Source organism: Taudactylus pleione, unplaced genomic scaffold (genome assembly GCF_031769625.1).
Source record: "Taudactylus pleione unplaced genomic scaffold, aTauple2 ptg000311l, whole genome shotgun sequence".
Lineage (NCBI taxonomy): Eukaryota > Metazoa > Chordata > Amphibia > Anura > Myobatrachidae > Taudactylus > Taudactylus pleione.
The window spans coordinates 150,063-171,396 of record NW_028284712.1 but is presented as its reverse complement, the minus strand read 5'-3'; the positions used below and the strand labels follow the sequence as shown (position 1 = coordinate 171,396).

The window sequence follows — 21,334 nt, the reverse complement described above, 5'->3', positions numbered from 1 at the left end:
AAACGTTACGTTCCATCATTCTGGCGATGGCACCGGGGGATTACATGGTGTCCCTGGACATCCAGGACGCCTACCTCCATGTTCCGATAGCATCTTCACACCAGCGGTATCTGAGGTTCGCTATCCTTCAACACCACTATCAGTTCCGGGCGCTACCCTTTGGTCTCTCCACGGCACCGAGGGTGTTCACGAAGATTATGGCGGTCATGGCCGCACATCTTCGGAACCAGAATGTACGGCTGCTGCCGTACCTGGACGACCTCCTGTTGCTGGCGAGCTCCCCGGAGGTACTGCTTCAACATCTCCACCTGACGATCGCTTGCCTGCAAGCACACGGGTGGTTGATAAATTGGAAAAAGTCCTCTCTGATTCCATCACAGCAGATGGTTCATTTGGGAGCCCTGCTGGATTCGCGTCAGCAAAGGATCTTCCTGACTCCGGAGAAGGTCGCCTCACTACAGCTGCGGATACGCAGTTGCCTGAGCCGTTGCCGCCTGTCGGTCCATTCGGCTATGAGAGTTCTGGGGTCCATGGTGTCGACATTCGACATGGTGGAATTTGCCCAGTTCCATTCCCGGCCCCTGCAGGGGCTGATTCTATCAGAATGGAACGGGTTACCTCACCGGATCCGCTCTCAGGTGCTGGTGTTGTCTCCGGACGTTCGGCTATCTTTGGCTTGGTGGCTTCAGACAGCTCATCTGGTCGAGGGGCGCCCATTTTGGATCACGGACTGGGTCCTGCTCACGACTGATGCCAGTCTCCGGGGTTGGGGGGCAGTGACCGGCTCTTTGTCGCTTCAGGGTCGTTGGTCAGCGGAAGAAGCACTTCTCCCCATCAACATCCTGGAACTGCGGGCAGTATACAGGGCCCTGCCGTCGTCCGGCCCCGCTCTTCACAGAAGGGCGGTACAGGTGCAGTCAGACAACGCCACCACGGTGGCGTATATCAATCACCAAGGCGGAACTCGCAGTCAGGCAGCGATGTCGGAGGTGTCTCGTATCCTGTCTTGGGCGGAGGGTCACATTCCAGCGATCTCGGCGGTCTTCATCCCCGGAGTCCTCAATTGGGAGGCGGACTTCCTCAGCCGTCACGACGTGCATCCCGGGGAATGGTCGCTTCACCCAGCGGTGTTTCAGCTACTCGTGGACAGGTGGGGACTGCCGGAGCTGGACTTGATGGCCTCCCGTCACAATCACAAGTTGCCCGTTTACGGGTCAAGGACAAGAGACGCAGGTGCAAGTCTGGTGGACGCGCTGTCGGTGACATGGACGTTTCATCTGGCGTATCTGTTTCCTCCGATATCCCGGCTTCCTCGGGTTCTGCGGAAATTCAAGCAGGACGGCGGCATGCTCGTGCTGGTAGCTCCGGCGTGGCCCAGACGTCCTTGGTACTCCGATCTGAGGAGCCTCTCCATCGACGCTCCGTACCTTCTTCCTCAACGTCGGGACCTGTTGTCTCAGGGGCCCTGCCTTTACCCGGATCTGGGTCGGCTGTCTTTGACGGCGTGGCTCTTGAGACAGCCGTCTTGAGGTCTCGGGGCTTCTCCAGTTCGGTTATTGGTACGATGCTCAGGGCACGCAAGCCTGCTTCAGCACGGATTTATCACAGAGTGTGGCACACTTACTTTCAGTGGTGTGAGTCCAGACTTTATGATCCTCAGGTGTTCCGAGTTTCTAGGATCTTGGAATTTCTTCAGTCAGGATTGGATCTCGGCTTACGCCTTGCATCTCTGAAGGTTCATGTGTCCGCCTTGTCCGTGTGGTTTCAACGGCGGATTGCAATACTACCAGACGTTCACACCTTTTTCCAGGGTGTTCTCAGGATCCAGCCTCCCTTTGTGCCTCCTGTGGCTCCTTGGGACTTGGCGGTGGTGCTACGGGTCCTGCAGGGTCCTCCGTTTGAGCCTCTTGAGGTGGTGGAGCTCAAGTGGCTGACATTTAAGACGGTTTTTCTCCTGGCAATTGCTTCGGCCAGGAGGGTGTCTGAATTGGGGGCGCTTTCCTGTCGCCCTCCTTTCCTGATTTTTCACCTGGACAGAGCGGTGCTCCGCACTCGTCCTGAGTTTTTGCCCAAAGTGGTCTCGAAGTTCCATATTAATCAGGAACTTGTTGTGCCAGCTTTTCAGTCCCCTGATCTTTCAGCTGGTGAGACTTCCTTAGATGTGGTCCGGGCGCTTAGAATTTATGTAGACCGGACGGCTTCGGTTAGGAAGTCTGATTCCTTGTTTATCATCTTTGGTTTTCACAAGAGGGGTTGGCCTGCCAACAAACAAACGTTAGCCCGTTGGCTTCGTTCCGTTATTTGTGAGGCTTATGCACAGGGGGGCTTACCTGTGCCAGCCTCTGTTAAGGCTCATTCCACTCGTTCTGTGGGTCCCTCTTGGGCTGCTAGACGTGGCGCTTCTGCTGTTCAGCTGTGTAGGGCGGCCACTTGGTCTTCAATTCAAACGTTTTTGAGGTTCTATGCGTTTGACACCTTTGCCTCTCAGGATGCATCCTTTGGGCGCCGGGTACTCCTTTCAGCACAGGAGCGTCCCCGCCCTTAGTTGTACTGCTTTGGGACATCCCCAAGGTCAACCCTGTGGACCCCCTATGGACCCTGAAGTAGAAAACAAGAGATATGGTAAGAACTTACCTTTGTTATCTCTGTTTCTACGAAGTCCATAGGGACCACAGGGCACCCGCCCTGACGCACCTGGCTTCAAATGGGCTGTGTGGCTGGTCACCGGTTTTCCGTCTCCTATTGCTGTGAGTATGGTTTCTTGTGTGTTCCAGTCTTCCTTCTCTCTGTTCCATATTCTCCTCCGGCCTAGGCTGCTTACCAACTGAGGTGCCTGTGGCTCGGGGGCGGGGTATAGAGGAGGACCCAAGTGCATCCTGGGAGCTAAAAGCTTAACTGTGTGGTGCCCATGGATCCTGTTCCAGCTATAACCCCCAAGGTCAACCTGTGGACCCTATGGACTTCGTAGAAACAGAGATAACAAAGGTAAGTTCTTACCATATCTCTTGTTATCTCTATATGTGTATGTGACTTTTTGGAGGAATAGAGACTTCTCCTATGTAGTTCCTTGCTGCCTGAATAATTTTTGAAGCGCTGGTGTTTTTTCTATATATTTTTTAAGTATGTGTTAGGGTTCATGGAGGACTGGAGTAGAGAAATACGGCTCTTGATACATTAAATTGCACATCACCAGTAACCTGTGTGGACCGAGCTGATAATCTAGAGCACAGGCTCTCAAACTCGGTCCTCAGGACCCCAAACAGTGCATGTTTTCCAGGTCTCCTCACAGAATCACGGGAGGAGTGAAGTGAAATAATTAGCTCCATCTGTGGATCTTTTAAAATGTGTCAGTGAGTAAAGAGTACACCTGTGCACCTGCTGGGTGACCTGGAAAAGGTGACCTGAGGACCGAGCTTGAGAACCACTGTTTTAAAGTGTACCCAGCATAGTCGAGGTTCTAAGGCCCTCATTCAGAGCCGCTCGCTATTTGCGGTCGTTCGTTCTAAAACAAGGGGTGGCTATTCAAATGAACCGTTCGCTAATTGCGGTCTGTTCACGCCTCTAAGTCTGAACGAGCGAGCAAAACTTGTGGTTGTAATTTTGAAAAATACGCCCCCTGGCCGCTCGCACCATACGTCATGTCCGCTATTTATTAGATTAATCGAGTACATCGAACAGCGTATGAACTGCTCGCTATTCTTGTGGCTGGTTTTTTCAACCGCTATTTTGCGAGCAGTTCTGAGTAAAAAAAAAACAAGTGACGTGGTCAATGACGCTGCTGTATTAATTATGCACTCCCTTAAAACGCCCGTTTTGACCTTTAAGCACGCCTGCGTTCGAATTCCACTCCCCGTTTTCAAGCACCTTCCCCTGTTACCACCCACATACGCCTCATTCTGTCACTCAAAATAGCAGGCATTCGCTATATAGCGAACAAACGATTTTCGGCCGCACTGACTGGTTCGCGCATGCGTATTAAAATCCGTACGTATGCACAGATGTGCGAACATCGGTCAGAACGAACGAGCTGCCGCTTACGAGCGGCTCTGAATCAGGGCCTAAGTCAGTGTTGGCTAACCTTGACACTCCAGCTGTTATGGAACTACATAACCCAGCATGCACTGCTACAGTTTTGCTATTAGGGCATGCTAAAACTGTGGCAGGGCATGCTGGGATATATAGTTCCACAACAGCTGGAGTGTCAAGGTTGGCCAACACTGTTCTAAGTAGATCCATGCTTGAGCACAGCTGACTGAACTCAGTCATTTAGATTTATCCTTCTGTGCTCAAGCATGGATATCCGAAAACCTGGACTGTCATTATGTGTCCTGAGGACGACTGATGTAGCGTACAACAACAGAGTGTGTCGGAAAGCGAGAGCATTAGCCGCTAGATGGAACCACTATGTCTAGGAGAAGGGTGACCTCTAGCTGGTGGCTACATACATCCACCATTACTGGGTGGGAATCCGGGGGATGAGCGGGATGACCAGTCATAGGCACAAGCCTTTGCTTACCGCTAACCCTAAACAAAGAAGCCCCAACAAAATCAACTGCAGTGAGGTGGGTGGTAATAGATCTTACTGCAGTGCTGCTTTATTGTACATTATTCTGTAATAAACTCGAGGCATAGTAGCTTTCGGCCGGTCATCTCTCCAGATAAAGAGCCTTCAACTGGATGCTGAGGTTATGGAGCTCAACCGTGTACCCACTGACCGCCTGTTGCATGTTTTTCCACTCGTTCGCATAACATTTGCAGGGAGAGACTGGTGCGTGAGAGTCCAGTGAGGCCGTTGTGGTTTTCAATGTTCTCGTCCAGCAACTTTGGGGTCTGCAACTGAGGTTTATTTGGGAAGAGACTGACTAAGAGCAGCAGAGACAGTCTATCACCTCCTGCTGATATCTTTCATGCACAGAGGAGCGAGCGGACGAGTAACCCAGGAATATCTGCAGCTGGGCCCGCAGGCTCTCTACGTGTCTGCACTTCAGGAGCAGGATCTCATCCAGCTTCTTTACATATTCTGGAAAATCCTGTACACAAGAGAAGAGAGGAAACATCAGACTGTTCTGCAATCGCCAAATGCTGTGTCTGGGTGTAAACTGAGGCTCACAGCTGTAAGGCTTACTAGTACTTCATGTAAAGGCACACTACCTTATAATTAGGACCAATTACGCTAAATAGTGTATAGTCCAAGGTGGCCGGAGCCACGCGGCTAAGATGGGCGCAGGGCGCAAAGCAGGAGACTTGTAGAAGCAGACTGTTCGCTTCATTAAAATGTCCTAAATAAGACCGTATTCTCATATGAAGGTATTGTGAGCACACCGTTCCTGGTGGCCATGGCAGACTCCACGCCGCGGTGTGTGCACGCCACACTGATCACGGTAACTACTAGAGAAACCCACAGGGGTAGGAAGAAGCACAAGAGGGTAGAGGGCCCTGCTCGCAAGAGCTTACATTCTAAAGGGGAGGGGCAGTAAACAGGAGTGACACAGATGGGGTAGGCAGGGAGGAAGGAGCATGGAGCAGCGGGTTAGGATGAGAGCTGGAAGGCTATGATGAAGTCTTGAGAGCCCGTTTGAAGGATTGTAGAGAGGTGGAGAGTCTGATGGGGAGAGGGAGAGTGTTCCAAAGGTGGGGAGCAGCGCGGGCAAAATCTTGGAGGCGGGGGAAGTAATCAGTTGGCATGAGAGGCGGCATGCATTTGTTGATCGAAGAGGACGGACAGGAGAGTGAAGGGAGATGAGATCAGAGATGTAAATGGGAGAGGAATGGGTGAGGGCTTTGTAAGCGAGCGTGAGAACCTTGAATTGGGTTCTGAAGGGAAAGGGGAGCCCCGGACCACCCATTAGCCAGCCTGCCACAAATTTAAAGCACCATCCGCGGCCGCCACTGCGGGCGGTCCAGTAAGACTCGAGAGGACTAACACTATCAGTTATGTCTATCAGTTCATCAGGCCTCACGCGATGTGATGACGTGACGCCACGCTCTTTCTGTATTCCTTCCTTCAAGAGAACTTGTGAAGAACCGAAGCGCAGAGGAGAGGACTGGGCACGAGCAGCACTGCAAGAGAAGCCGAGCAGCAGGAGATGGTAAGTGTGCGCTACGCTCGGCTGGTGGCTGCAGAGACAGAGGATTAGAAATGCTGGGGGAGGCTGGCTGAGTGACACACGGGGGGAGGCTGGCTGAGTGACACACGGGGGGAGGCTGGCTGAGTGACACACGGGGGGAGGCTGGCTGAGTGACACACGGGGGAGGCTGAAGGATACAGGGAAAGAATTGAGGCTGAGAGACATGGGCAGGAGGCTGGAGTGACCTGGCGGGAGGTAGGAATCTGGAAAAATGGGGCAGGAGGCTGTAAAGGAGGTTGGAGAGACACAAGGGGCAGGAGGGTGGAGGAGATACACAGGGCACGTCTGGCTGAACCTTTGTTGTATTATGATGACATTGGTTATATTTCTACACAAACAGGCATCATCTGGACCATGTGATCTCCTACATGAATAGTGAATACCAACTAAAGAGACACGATCTGCCCATGGACGATCAGTTTCTTCAGGAGGTTCCACGTTGCAGAGAAACCACCATACAGGTAAGATGTATTTGGAACACAATGTAGAGGAATGCTCCCATGGTGATAAGAACTGGGCGGAGTGTCATGATGACACGCCTTCATTTTGAGTGACCACGCCCTTCGTGACGCGCAGCAACACCTACTTTTTTGGACACGCACCGAAGGTGTGCGCAAACAGTGCCCTTGACGGATATTTTACACTTGTACCACTGAAGGAAACATAAGTTCTGGCAAGGGGTTGGGTTGGCACTGGGACCATCCATTACTAAATGTCTAGTTTCGCCCCACCAATCAGAGCCGTAACTAGACTTTTTGGTGCCGTGGGCCAGTAAGTGCATTGGTGCCTGAAAAAGGGCCATATGAGAGGTGATAGGCTCGAGTCCCAGATATGACAGTAGTTTGAAATGTGTGAGTTAAATTAAAGAGGATGTGACTCAAGGTGCTGGCGGAGGACGCCAGGGAAGAGATAGGGGAGGCCAGGAGATGCCAGGGATAAAAGAAGAGGCATCTACCAGTGAGAATGTTTATAAACAGAAAATTGGCAGGCCCGAACAGCAACCCCTGCCCTGCGGTGCCCTGTGTCGTGGCACGTCGCACCACCCTAGTTACAGCCCTCCCACCAATTCCCCAACACTACACAGATTTATCCCCTCACAGTCCCAATGCATTATATGCATATAAAATACATGGGAATAATACAGCCCTATCTTGGCCATGTTACATACAATATAATGGCAGGCTAGTGGGCGGCACACCCTCCAGCGCACTGACAGAAGAAGCCAGATAAAGTCCAATTTAATTTCCAAATATCTAAATTACACACATACAGAATATATGCAATAAAGGGAACAACAGTGGGTTACAGTTATATACAGGAGTGTAATAGACCAGTAAGTACTTACCGCATTAGACACGTGACTGAGAAGCGTTTCCTCTTCTGCGCACAGAGCTGACACCTCGTTTAGCTCTTTACAATGTGCTTGTACAATAAGTTGCCTGACAGACAGAAAGAAAGAAGTTTATGCATATACATACATTACATCTTACTTCCTGAGCAGTATAATATGTATCATTCATCCTATTGGGGGACATTGGAGGCATTGGGGATCCTGGAGCGTGGGCGCTTTAAATCAAGCCTGTAGCTCCACCCCCTTTACACCCTGTGACAGCAGGAGCCTCAGCCTGGTTTCATGCCCTGGTAGTGCAGGGGCTTATTTCGTTCTCCTCGGCAGACAGGTAGGTAAACCCTCCTCCCATTGTTATCATTCCATAACATTCAACTGGGTTGGAGGTATTGCGAGTTGTGGATAGGTCATAGATATCTTGGGCTTCACAAATTAGGATTTAACACTGGTGACAGCAGGCGCCAGCCGTTGAGGAAGAGGGAGCTGTTTGCAGAGTCTTTAGCCCTCCCTTTGAATGGGGATGCAGTGATATTGCCGGCGGACCGGATCCTGGTCGTCCATATACAGACGCCGGAATCCCACAGCCTGTCATGATGCCGACGCAGATATTATGAATGAGATCAGGATACCGGCGTCGACATCCTGAACAGCCGGAATACCAAACGTCCACGGCCAGGTAAGTATTCTCATGTCCCCGGGGAAGGGGGGGTTAGGTTTAGGCACCCCTGGAGGAGGGAATTAGGGTTAGACACCCCCCAGGAGTGTTCGGGTTAGGCTGCAGAGAGTGGAGGTTAGGGTTACACACCACCGGGGGGACATTAGGGTTAGGCACCCCTTAGGGAGGTTAGGGCTAGGCACCACTAAGGTAGGGTACTTACCTTCCCGCGTCAGGATCCTCCTGTCAGGTTTCTGCATTCAACAGCCGCCGGTATTTCGATACCATTCCCTTTGAATGCGATGGCACTAAAAGCAGTGATTTACAACTTATTAGGAGGAGAGGTGGTAAAAATCCCGGCAGGCAATGTCATGTCACATTACCTACATCAGCAAAGGGGCACTAACATTCCCTTGCTATGAGAGAATCCCATAGGATCATGCGATGGGAGGAACGCCCTGTCTATTATGGCGAGCGAAGACAGATTTACTAAGATAGGATCTTCATACCCAGGAATGTTACCTCCACCTGTACGTCTGTCTTTAGTTGGAGGAAAGATGGAGTCGCAGTGGAATTGTCAGCCCAGGTGTAATACTTCTGCTCCAAGACAAAAGAGCCAAATGTGTTTATGGTAGGTGCCATATCTGTGCGGTAGGCCCTTCATATAAATTACTTCTTGCTTCCACTGTCAAAGCTTCGGAGTGTACTAAAGGGAAGGTTTTACTGTGGCTCCATACTGGCTGTGGAGGTTGTGGTACATGTGTATTCTCAACATGGCAGAGCAGCAACAGCCAAGGCCAGGCCTTCAAAGCCACGGTCCTGAATTTACAACGGCTAGGTTTAACAGTATGGCTGCTGACGCCAATGATTCAGGCCTTATTACTGGAAGTCTAGATGTATATACAGCACGTAGAACATGTGTACCCTGCATGTCTTTTCTACAGCCCCTTGGGATCTTAGCCTGGTGCTAAACGCCCTAAAGCAGCCTCCTTTTGAGCCGTAAATTCGGTGGAGTTAAAGTCCCGTTACCTGGAAGATGGGTTTACATTTGCCCATTTATAGAATACTAGGAGAGTCTCCACCTGGGGGCGCTGTTCTGCAAGTCTCCCTTTCTCATTTCAAAAGGACTGGGCTGTCCTTCAGACTGTCTTATATTCAGCCTAATAAGGCATCCTAATTCCATATTATTCAGGATATTAGAAGCCCAGACAGACACATGGCAAAGAGGGGGATGAGTTACAGACGTCTAGTGACGGCACTCCTGGATCCACACACTCTATACCCAAATGCCTCAAGTGTCCCTCAAAGAGTAACTATAAAACCCTCTTATTCATGTAGTGCTACAAAACTCTGCAGCGCTGTACAGATGGGCATAGAGGAGCGGTTTATAAACTACGAAGCAAGCACAGGTCAAATACAGGAATCATTAATGCATGCATAACAATACTGTACATCAGACATAAGACCGTATTCAATTTGGAGCGAAAAGCCATTTTCGCGTGTTTTTGGCGGAAACTTTTCGCCGATGACGTCATTTTCGCCTGTTTTGCTTTTACTCCGTATTCAATTTGAAAGACTTTCCGCCTAGGCGGAAAGTCAGTGCAATGTACTAGGCGGAAAAGTTTCGCCTATGAATGGGAGGCGGAAAAAAGTGCAGAATTGGGGTTTTGTGGTGCAACGTTGCGGGAACCCCTGTGCAGCCTTCAGAGAGTCCCCCAAAGGTAAACTGTCAAAAAAAAATAATAAATAAATACACGTAAGAACACCGCAAAATATTACTTTGAATTTGGGGACATAAAAAAAATTGTTGGGGTACAAAGTTAAAAACTAGAGAACTTGACTCTGGGGAGGGTCCCCAAGTATGCCCCAGGTGTTTTTGTGATTGCAGGTGCTTGCGGAAGGTGGATTTTTCACGTTTTTTTCAACTTTACTTTAGCAACTCTTAAATATGCTGACCCCCATTTTCAAGTACCCCAAAATACTGGGATAAGTTATTTTCTGGAAAAAATACTCCTGAATACTATTCTGCACCACGTATAGAAAAACGCTATTTAGCAGCTATTGAGCCCGTTTAAAAACAGCAAATACCTTCAGCAAGCCAAATCGGGGGGTACCATAGGGAACCCCCATGTCAGAGCATCATTTGGGGGGTGTCAGGCTGATTTCCCCAAATCTGACAGTACTTTCCGCCTGTTCAAGTTTCGGCGGGTCGCGTACTTTCAAATTGAATACGGCGATACGCGGGCATGCGTGCGATACTTTTCCGTCTGCAAAACAGGCGAAGTAGGCGGAAAGTCCGGGGAGGCGAAAAAGTATCGCGGGTCCGCTCTAATTGAATATGGGCCATAATAGGTAAGGTATAGGACAAACAGGTGTCAGACAGAACACGCATGTGGCATGATAGGAGGATGGAGGGGGGAGAAGATGCTAGGAGAGAGCACTGATATAAACCTCACTGTTACTACACACATAGAGCGGGCACTATAAGACAGGGAACGTGCACTATGCTGACTAATAACCATCTCCCGACCGGGGGTGCCCTAAGGACTATTTCTTCCCTGATGCACTCTACCAACAGTAAATATGCCCATTATGGTATGCCCTACATCCAATTAGGAAGCATACCTTGGCTTTTCCTGCCACCAATAAGGAAGCCTATCCTACATCCAAAAAGTAGCTGACTCTGGTATACCCTAATTCAAATAAGGAATTCAACCCTGGCATATTCTACCTGCTATAAGGGATCCAACACCGGCATATCCTACCTGCTATAAGCGATCCAACACCGGCATATACTACCTGCTATAAGGGATCCAACACTGGCATATCCTACCTGCTATAAGGGATCCAACACCGGCATATCCTACCTGCTATAAGGGATCCAACACCGGCATATCCTACCTGCTATAAGGGATCCAACACCGGCATATCCTACCTGCTATAAGCGATCCAACACCGGCATATCCTACCTGCTATTTAGGGATCCAACACTGGCATATCCTACTTGCTATAAGGGATCCAACACTGGCATATCCCACCTGCTATAAAGGGATCCAACACTGGCATATCCTACCTGCTATAGAAGGACTAACACTGGCATATCCTACTGCTATAAGGGATCCAACACTGGCATATCCTACCTGCTATAGAATGACTAACCCTGGCATATCCTACCTGTTATAAGGGATCCAACACTGGCATATCCTACTGCTATAAGGGATCCAACACTGGCATATCCTACCAGCTATAGAAGGACTAACACTGGCATATCCTACCTGCTATAAGGGATCCAACACTGGCATATCCTACTGCTATAAGGGATCCAACACTGGCATATCCTACTGCTATAAGGGATCCAACACTGGCATATCCTACCTGCTACATAAGGACTAACACTGGCATATAATACCTGCTATATGAGGACTAACACTGACATATCCTCCCAGCTATATAAGGCCTAACACCAGCATTACCTACCAGCTATAGAAGGACTAACACTGGCATATCCTACCTGCTATAAGGGATCCAACACCGGCATATCCTACCTGCTATAAGCGATCCAACACCGGCATATACTACCTGCTATAAGGGATCCAACACTGGCATATCCTACCTGCTATAAGGGATCCAACACCGGCATATCCTACCTGCTATAAGGGATCCAACACCGGCATATCCTACCTGCTATAAGCGATCCAACACCGGCATATACTACCTGCTATAAGCGATCCAACACCGGCATATACTACCTGCTATAAGAGATCCAACACCGGCATATCCTACCTGCTGTAAGGGATTCAACCCTGGCATAGCCTACCTGCTATATTAGGGATATAACACTGGTATATCCTACATGCTATAGAAGGGCTAACACCGGCATATCCTACCTGCTATAAGGGATCCAACACTGGCATATCCTACCTGCTATAAAGTGATCTAACACTGGTAAACCATTAGTCACCAATAAGAAAGCTCACACCACAACCACTTACTGGGCTTTTTCAAGCATTTTCTCTTCATGACCAGTCATGTGGGTGGACTGTAACTGACTGGCAGAGGTCACTTTAGTTCTGGGATTTGTCTCCTCTTTACTCTGAACACATCTTGGCATCTTCTCATCCTTGACACCACAGTTGGGAAATAGACATTTCATTAGCTTGTTTTTGAGATGCTCCAGTTCACGGTCTCGGAAAGGCAACCGTTTGAGGTCTCCAGAACATTTGCAATCTGTACCCGCGACAGGAGACTCTTGTTGATGACGGTCGCTCTCCATAGGAGTCCCGATAAGGTTGGGTTGTTTATTAGCTATCGTTTTAAAGACATTGGCCTTGGCCTCATTTAAACCAAGGTTGTTGTCATGTTTGTCTTTGACAGCATCTACAGACTCTTCAAAAATCTTCCTACCCAAACCCCAAGGCAGATTTGCAGTCTCATGATTTTTAGGGTTTGTGCTGCTTTCTTCAGTATCCGCATCATAATAGTGACTGATCTGGTCACCGAATCTGGAAACAGCAACATCTAAGTAAGAAGAATCACTGATGCTGAAGGAGCCGTTCTGCCTCGACCTTGGCGAACCACCTGAACATGGCTGGGAGCCATTGCTGGCTTCTGAAGGCCAGTCCTTGGCTCTTTGCTGGGAGTGCTGAAAATGCAAGCTTTCATTATACCGAAGCATCTGTTTGACAAGTGCCGATAAGTTATTTTCAACAGACCGGTCATCAAGGTGAGATTCTAAAGCCACAACCTTCTTAGGAGCTGTATTTCCTGCTCCATCATCTGATCTAGAACACTCATGTGGTTCAAGGTCAGTAGTAGCCTCCAGGAACCAGTTGTCCTGGAGCTGCGACACAGTGAGTGGAGGCATCAAAGCAGAGGCAGAGTCCGATGATTTATTCATGGACTCTCTGGTATGCTCGCTGATTAATGTGGCTCCTGTTGTCTGGGACCCTAGTAAAGGAAGAGTTCTATCACCCTGTAATGGTAATGGACCAAAATCACTTGATATGTCCTCCACAGTACTGGACATGAAAGAAAGCTCATTCTTTTTCTTTAGCTGGTTGGGTAAGTCCTCATGAGAAGAATATGGCTTTTCAGGAGTATTGCTGATGTCCGACGAGCCGCGTGCACTGGTAGAATCATCTTCGGAACTCCATAAAGTGTGGTCACCATGTCCTGTCCTCATTCTCTCTGCAGAACCACAGCCACTTGCACAATTACAGCTCACCGCGTCTTTGTACTCCCGTGGTTCAGAGTGATTGAAGCACAATCCTTGACCCCTACCTGAGCATTTCCTCATCTCCGTGTTTGACGAACCCTGGTGAAGAAAGAACGAAAGCCTTTCACGGACCATCTCTTCTTTTCTTCCCTTCTTCTGATTGGAAGCGTAAGAGAAGGAGTCTTCGCTAAAATCACTGTCATCTGGGTCTTCCTGTGGCTGTCCCTCCTGTGGTGGAGTTGAGCTGCTGATATGGCCAACTCTAACCTCTTGGGGCTTATATCGGTCCAAAAACTTTTCGAGCGGCTGATAGTGCAGTTTCTGATGGAGAATAGGTGGGTGTTGAAACTGCTGATGGTAAAATCTCAGGCGTTCTTCCCTTTCCTTCTGTTGTGGAAGATCCCCCAAATCACCGCCAGCATTTCTGCGGACTGGGTCATCACCAGAACTACATCCTCTAGTATTCCTATTCTCCAGCGATATCCCAGTCCTGGACACAATTTGCTTCTGTACAGGCTGCACGGCTTGTACTCTTTGCAAATTTTGACGATTGTGGCTAAAATTATTTTCTCTCAATTCATTTGACATCTCTGATTTATTACCACAAGGATTCCTGGGTGTGGGATTCTGATCCTGGTTAGGTTCAGGTTTTTTTTTGCCATTATTGCCCATCTTCATGAATCCTTTGAGTGGGGTGGTGTGAGCGATCCAGGCTTGGCCAGGGCTCCCTCTCACAGTATTTGGTTTCGTACAGATTTTGGGAGTGGAAGACAGGGGTATATTAGATGGATGGAAGACAGATGGATATGACTTGGGCTTTATGGTGCTTGAGGTGGTGGAGGAGGAGGATGAGTGTTGTAATCCCAATTTTACTTTTTTTGGCGATATTTTTTCTCCCAGCATAGAAGGAGAATTCTGGACCCGTTTTGGAGAGAAACCGGAAGCAGAACGGCTGCGATTAGCGCAGGTTGTGGCGCACCTCAGTCCCTTTTTCAGTTCTTTTACCCTGGAACATACAATGAAAAGTCATCAAGTTTGTCTGTAACTTTTAAAATGTATTTCTACTAAAAGAAAAAAAAAAAGTAAAATTAATGGTGAATTTAATTTATTTTTTCCAGGGCTGCACAATAGGGTGGGTTGGCGCCTAAAGATTTTGTATTTACGCCAGAACACCACCGCAAAGCGCTCTGGCAGCGCTTTTTTTCATACTGTTTGTTCCTAAGTAGCAGTATACAATAGTTTTGACTCATAATACACGCCCTGTTCACCGTATAGTGTCATATAGTAAGTGCGCTCACCATAGCCGTATCATCTAAAATGCAAAATCCAAGATAGTGGCTTTTGGCGCTAAGAAGGAAACCTCTGATTTAATATGTCACTTCACGCAGCTGTTTATATGGGGGCAAACCAAAATATGGGGGCAAACCAAAACAAAAAGAACAAATATTTAAAAAACAGAGCAGTGTGAAATGAGAAGATGCGCAGTGTACCCACAGTTTCATAAAACAAATGTATTAATAAGACATACAGTATATCAACAGTCTGATGATCAATGTTCAAACTAGAAAAGCATCACAATAAAAAAACATGCAAATACAATACAAGTAGCAATAATTTGATATCTTAAGATCGTAATCAATACGTGTCCAAATCCTAACTGCTCTAATATAAATCCCAGACACAGGTATCTATGTCTATTTTTGCTATCTGCAGATTTACTAAGGCCAAAACCGCTACAAAACTGCCATCAAAACACATTTTAGAATAGAGTAGAACAGGGCTGTCATTTAGAAACCGCTGAAAAACTGCCACCAAACCCCCGCGGTTTAGAACAGAATAGAACCCGCCACCAAACCCCCGCGGTTTAGAACAGAATAGAACCCGCCACCAAACCCCCGGGGTTTAGAACAGAATAGAACCCGCCACCAAACCCCCGCGGTTTAGAACAGAATAGAACCCGCCACCAAACCCCCGGGGTTTAGAACAGAATAGAACCCGCCACCAAACCGCCGGGGTTTAGAACAGAATAGAACCCGCCACCAAACCGCCGGGGTTTACAACAGAATAGAACCCGCCACCAAACCCCCGGGGTTTAGAACAGAATAGAACCCGCCACCAAACCGCCGGGGTTTAGAACAGAATAGAACCCGCCACCAAACCGCCGGGGTTTACAACAGAATAGAACCCGCCACCAAACCCCCAGGGTTTAGAACAGAATAGAACCCGCCACCAAACCCCCGGGTTTAGAACAGAATAGAACCCGCCACCAAACCCCCGGGGTTTACAACAGAATAGAACCCGCCACCAAACCCCCAGGGTTTAGAACAGAATAGAACCCGCCACCAAACCGCCGGGGTTTACAACAGAATAGAACCCGCCACCAAACCCCCGGGGTTTACAACAGAATAGAACCCGCCACCAAACCCCCGCTTAGTAAATTTTGCCCAGGCTGTGTATATTCAGAAAAGATAGAGATATACAGTCAGGTGCATAAATATTGGGGCATTGACAGAATTTTCACATTTTGGCCTCTATTCACCACCACAATGGCTTTGAAATGAAACAAAGATGATGTGAATTAACTGCAGACTTTCAGATTTAATTTGAGGGTAATTACATCCAAATCAGGTGAACGGTGTAGGAATTACAATGGTTTCTATATGTGCCTCCCACTTTTTAAGGGGCCAAAAGTAATGGGACAAACTAAACAATCCTAACTCTAACTTTCACTTTGTAATACTTTGTTGCAAATCCTTTGCAGTAAATTACAGCCTGAAGTCTGGAACGCATAGACATCACCAGACGCTGGGATTCATCCCTGGTGATGCTCTGCCAGGCCTCTACTGCAAATGTCTTCAGTTCCTGCTTGTTCTTGGGGCATTTTCCCTTCAGTTTTGTCTTCATCAAGTGTGATGCATGCTCAATCGGATTCAGGTCAGGGGATTGACTTGGCCATTGCATAACATTCCACTTTTTAGCCTTAAAAAACTCTTTGGTTGCTTTTGCATTATGCTTCGGGTCATTGTCCATCTGCACTGTGAAGCGCCGTCCAATGAGTTCTGAAGCATTTGACTGAATATGAGCATATAATATTGCCCAAAACACTTCAGAATTAATTCTGCTGCTTTTGTCAGCAGTCACATCATCAATAAATACAAGGGAATCAAGGGAACCAGTTCCATTGGCAGCCATACATGCCCACGCCATGACACTACCACCACCATGCTTCACTGATGAGGTGGTATGTTTTGGATCATGAGCAGTTCCTTTCCTTCTCCATACTCTTCTCTTCCCATCACTCTGGTACAAGTTGATCTTTGTCTCATCTGTCCATAGGATGTTGTTCCAGAACTGTAATGGCTTTTTTAGATGTTGTTTGGCAAACTCTAATCTGGTCTTCCTGTTTTTGTGGCTCACCAGTGGTTTACATCTTGTGGTGAACCCTCTATATTCACTCTTGTGAAGTCTTCTCTTGATTGTTGACTTTGACACATATACACCTACCTCCTGGAGAGTGTTCTTGATTTGTTGTGATGGGGTTTTTCTTCACCAGGGAAATAATTCTTCTGTCATCCACCACAGTTTTTTTCTGTGGTCTTCCGGGTCTTTTGGTGTTGCTGAGCTCTCCGGGGCGTTCTTTCTTTTTAAGAATGTTTCAAAACAGTTGATTTGGCCACACCTAATGTTTTTGCTATCTCTCTGATTGGTTTGTTTTGATTTTTCAGCCTAATGATGGCTTGCTTCACTGATAGTGACAGCTCTTTGGATCTCATATTGAAAGCAACTGATTCCAAATGCAAATGTCACACCTAGAATTAACTCCAGACCTTTTACCTGCTTAATTGATAATGAAATAACGAGGGAATAGCCCACACCTGTCCATGAAATAGCTTCTGAGTTGATAGTCCCATTACTTTTGGCCCCTTAAAAAGTGGGAGGCACATATAGAAACCGTTGTAATTCCTACACCGTTCACCTGATTTGGATGTAATTACCCTCAAATTAAATCTGAAAGTCTGCAGTTAAAGCACATCTTGTTTGTTTCAATTCAAAGCCATTGTGGTGGCGAATAGAGGCCAAAATATGAAAATTCTGTCAATGTCCCAATATTTATGCACCTGACTGTATATAGTATGAGAAGATATTCGTCACTGGTTTCCACTGTAAGAGTGTTTGTTGTGTTTACTGTTAGAACATCTAACCAACAGAAGTAAGTGTTAAAATCAACAAATTACTTAATAAAGAGTCAGTTAATACATTTCTTGTTGTGTCTGCAGACTCTATATGTGGTTTTACCTTTTCAACCCTCTCCAGAGGGAACAGCCAGGGGGTGGTGAATGCAATAGCGGTGTCTGTCTTAAGAGGGTCACAAAGTAGCAACTTCACAGGGCTCCCATTCTCTGTACCTCGATCCGAACAGAATAAATACAAAAGCGGCGTCTGCCGTGAAATGGTTACAAAGTAGCGACTTCACGTTTTCTGTACCACAATCCGACCAGAGTGGGGCTTTTGTGCCGGTACTGGCGTGGGATTATTAATATTTGTAACACGTAAACTGCAGTAGTAGGGTATCTGTTGCCCTCTGCCCGCAATTGCAGCTTAGGAGTATAGGCCTAATCAATGCCACCAATTGCCATACGACGCTTCCATCTCTGGTCTTTTAGAAACATACGTTCCTTGGGATCTACGGTCTTTCCCTTCGTGCACTTACATTCTCCTTCACAAGTACAAGTGCAAACATCAAACAGTCACCTTGCCTCAGTTTTGAACTTTTCAAGCCTACAATGGAAAGTCGGCCAGCTCTAATTTTTAGGAGTGTCGATCGTTCTTGTAGTATGTCTGAACGCGTTTGTCTATGTTTTACAGGGTGACAGAATTATAACTGTATGGACTAAAGCATCATTACCTACGGTTAGCACCAGCCCTAGCGACCTCTGCAGTTGACGGGTTAAGACGTGTATCTGACAGAATGTCATGGAATTGAAGAACTACTTTTTCGTAAGTCGGAAGAACAGTACCATCAAACTCCTGAGGGGTCCCAAAAATAGGACAGTTAGGATGTTGGGGAGAAGGGGGATTTATCATCTTTCTTGTGGAATCGGCCCGGAACCTTATCCAAATTCATCTTAATAATGGAAATGATTGGATGTTGTTCCGATGGTTGACTCTTTCTTTAGTTCCTCAGAGCTGCCCTGGCTCCTTCCTGCCTGCTGTGCCTCAGGGGAATCTTGTACTCGTAGGAGGCTGTCTCTGGGAATCAGTCAGTCTCAGTGATACCTCCCCTCTCTAGGCTGCTGCTAGGCAACCAGACACATTGCTAGCTCTGATTGGTTATCACAGTATCAGTGAGCCAATCAGAGCACAGCCTGCCCCTCTGCCATGCACTACTAGCACAGCCACAGCATGATGAGCAGGGAAGCGGCAGGCAATTGGCAGCAAGCCTTCCATCCCACCCAGTCACTCAGTGACTGCTGCTGGGGACAGGCTGGACAACAACAACACAGTATACCTCTATCAGCGCTGCCAGAATGCTTTGCGGTGGTGTTGCCTATAGAGCGTAAATACAAAATCTTTAGGCGCCGGTTGGCCGACTAAGATATTATCCAAATTTGAACAAGTAAACGGCAATCATCTACTCCAGTGGTCCCACAAATTTTTTCGACGCTAACAAATCAATGCAATAACTTTTTCTTTTTTTCTTTTTTTTAAACCCACCCTTTTGCACAATTTACTAAAATAATCTCCAATAGTTTCCATGGTTACAGGCGTCAGATAATTTACATTACAACAAATTTACCAAATAGCAGTAGCAACCATGGAAAATGGTGATCACTTTTGGAATGGAGTCACAAATAACGCCTGGCTTACACTAGACAAGGGAACATATTAAATCACCATTGAATATACTGTACAGCCATGGGTAGTTAGACACCTCGCTTCAGCCATGGGTAGTTAGACACCTCGCTTCCCATGTATATCGTGTAAAGGATTCTAGGAGGGTAATCCAGAAAGTAAAGACCGTTTGCGCATTCCTGCAGGTCATTCACCCCCCAATTCATGGTCGGACGGTCTCCCTAACCTGTTTCCTAGGTGCTCTGTGAGTGGGGTGACGTTATGGCTGATTTTGGTGATGGGGTGTTTGCTTTGCTATAATGAACCCTGTAATACAAAATCCCTCCGACTGTGAAGTGAGGAGCGTGATCGGATTCCTGAACGTGCAGAAAGTGAGAGCTGTATTGGTGATGTGAGAGAGTGGTGTGATATGTTCAATAGTGCATGATAGGGATCAACTAGGACACCCATCACTTGTCACAGTTTTGGGTGGGAGGTTTTCGATCACTCACTCTATAGTCCGGACCTCGCTCTGAGCGATTTTCACCTTTAAGCTCTTATGCTGGCCACACACATGGCGATCTGCACACGATCAGCCGATGTGTACGATTTGTGTACGATTTCCCTTGAAACTCTCCCCGGCAGCTCTGCACACGATCTGGTGTCCAATCTTCATACGATCTCTCCTGCAGTCAGACTATCACAGTGCATCGCCTCCTATATTGTCAGATCTGCCCTACTGCACGGCAGATCTGAAGATGGGATGAAGATGCGATGTGCGACCAGCGGGGACGCGCATCGCATCGTGATCGTGAGTGGGGCCATATTTTGCAAGATCTGTCGTTCCAATGTGTCGAAATCAGCCAGATTGAGTAGAATATCGCTGTGTGTGTGGCCAGCATTAGAGTTCCTGGGTGGACAACCTTTAGGAAGTGATGATGACCTGAAGCCTATGGTCAACGGGATGTAGTTATGATGCGACCGCCGTTCTAAATCTCAACAGCGCAATCTGACACCTATGTTAATCCCGATGCCGGAACGCCGAACCAATCGTCCTCTCTGCCGGGTAAGTATACACTTATCCCGGGAATGGGGGGGTTAGGTTTAGCATTAGGCACTGGGGGAGGGGGGGGGGGTTGGGAGGTTAGGGTTAGGCACCCCCAGGGGAGGGTTAGGGTTGGGTTTATAGCATACTTACCACCGGGCGTCGGGATCTTCACCTGTCGGCCTGTCACATTGCTTAGCTCTGATTGGTTATCACTGTATCAGTGAGATAATCAGAGCACAGCCTGCCCCTCTCCCCTCCCAGAGCCACAGCATGATGAGAAGGGAAGCTGCAGGCAATTGGCAACGAGCCTTCCATCCCACCCAGTCACTCCCTGACTGCTGCTGGGAACAGGCTGGACAACAACAACACATTATACCACAGTAGACACTGTCGGGATTTGAGCCGCCGGTATTTCAATCCCATTCCGTGGTCAACAACTGGTTCCACGGACTGAAGGCTGCTGAGTACAACAAGGGTTTTGCTAAAGTTCGTGCACAAATATGACAAATGCTAAAATGCTAGAGGCGATTATGTGGAGAACTAGACAAAGGTACTCTGTGTGTTTTATTACCAGCTAAACGGTCTATTTTCTGGATTACCCTCATATTTCAAGCAACAGCCCACATCTTAGCTGCACTACTGCTCAGTAGGAGGACAGTGAATCCGGCTGCAGAATGGACAGAAGTAGCTGATCCACTGAGGAGTCCTCATTACCCCCCCTCTCATTCCTAGTGTCTTCAACATCTACAATGTGCTAGGTCCAGCAGTGGTGACATCTCTCCTGGCTTTCAGCACTGTGAGATCCATGGCTACATTCTAGTAATGCTGGGGTCGGGCAGGGAGTAGCCCCAGCAAAGAGGATAGAGGGAAGACGTACAGTCCCTATATGGTGATTATGTATACAATGAGGAAATACCGCTTTCCTGAATGAGTTAAACGTCTCCAGAATACATTGTGTTCTTAGATTGGTCGTGCTGACTAGTGAAGCCGCCTGGAGAATGGCGCACGTACTGCTAATGTCGTGACCAGGAGGAAATCCCCCATATGCGTCACATATAACAGACCTGAGGGAGAGAGTACTAGAAATGGTGGAATTTGGGCTGCAGGA

At 47.8% G+C, this 21,334-nt stretch overlaps 1 protein-coding gene across 2 annotated transcripts in view; it reads right to left on the bottom strand.

The window, feature by feature from the left end:
• Positions 1–4,569: 4,569 nt before the first annotated feature.
• Positions 4,570–21,334, bottom strand: part of KIF24 (kinesin family member 24) — a 62,789-nt gene continuing 46,024 nt past the window's right edge. For both annotated transcript variants that reach the window (XM_088442395.1, XM_088442396.1), the window contains exons 11-13: positions 12,124–14,352; positions 7,474–7,567; positions 4,570–5,030 (exon numbers count right to left, since the gene is read on the bottom strand). In XM_088442395.1, coding sequence (XP_088298521.1) covers positions 4,863–5,030; positions 7,474–7,567; positions 12,124–14,352 — 2,491 coding nt within the window. In that variant the 3' untranslated portion in view covers positions 4,570–4,862. The remainder of the gene's footprint in view (positions 5,031–7,473; positions 7,568–12,123; positions 14,353–21,334) is intronic.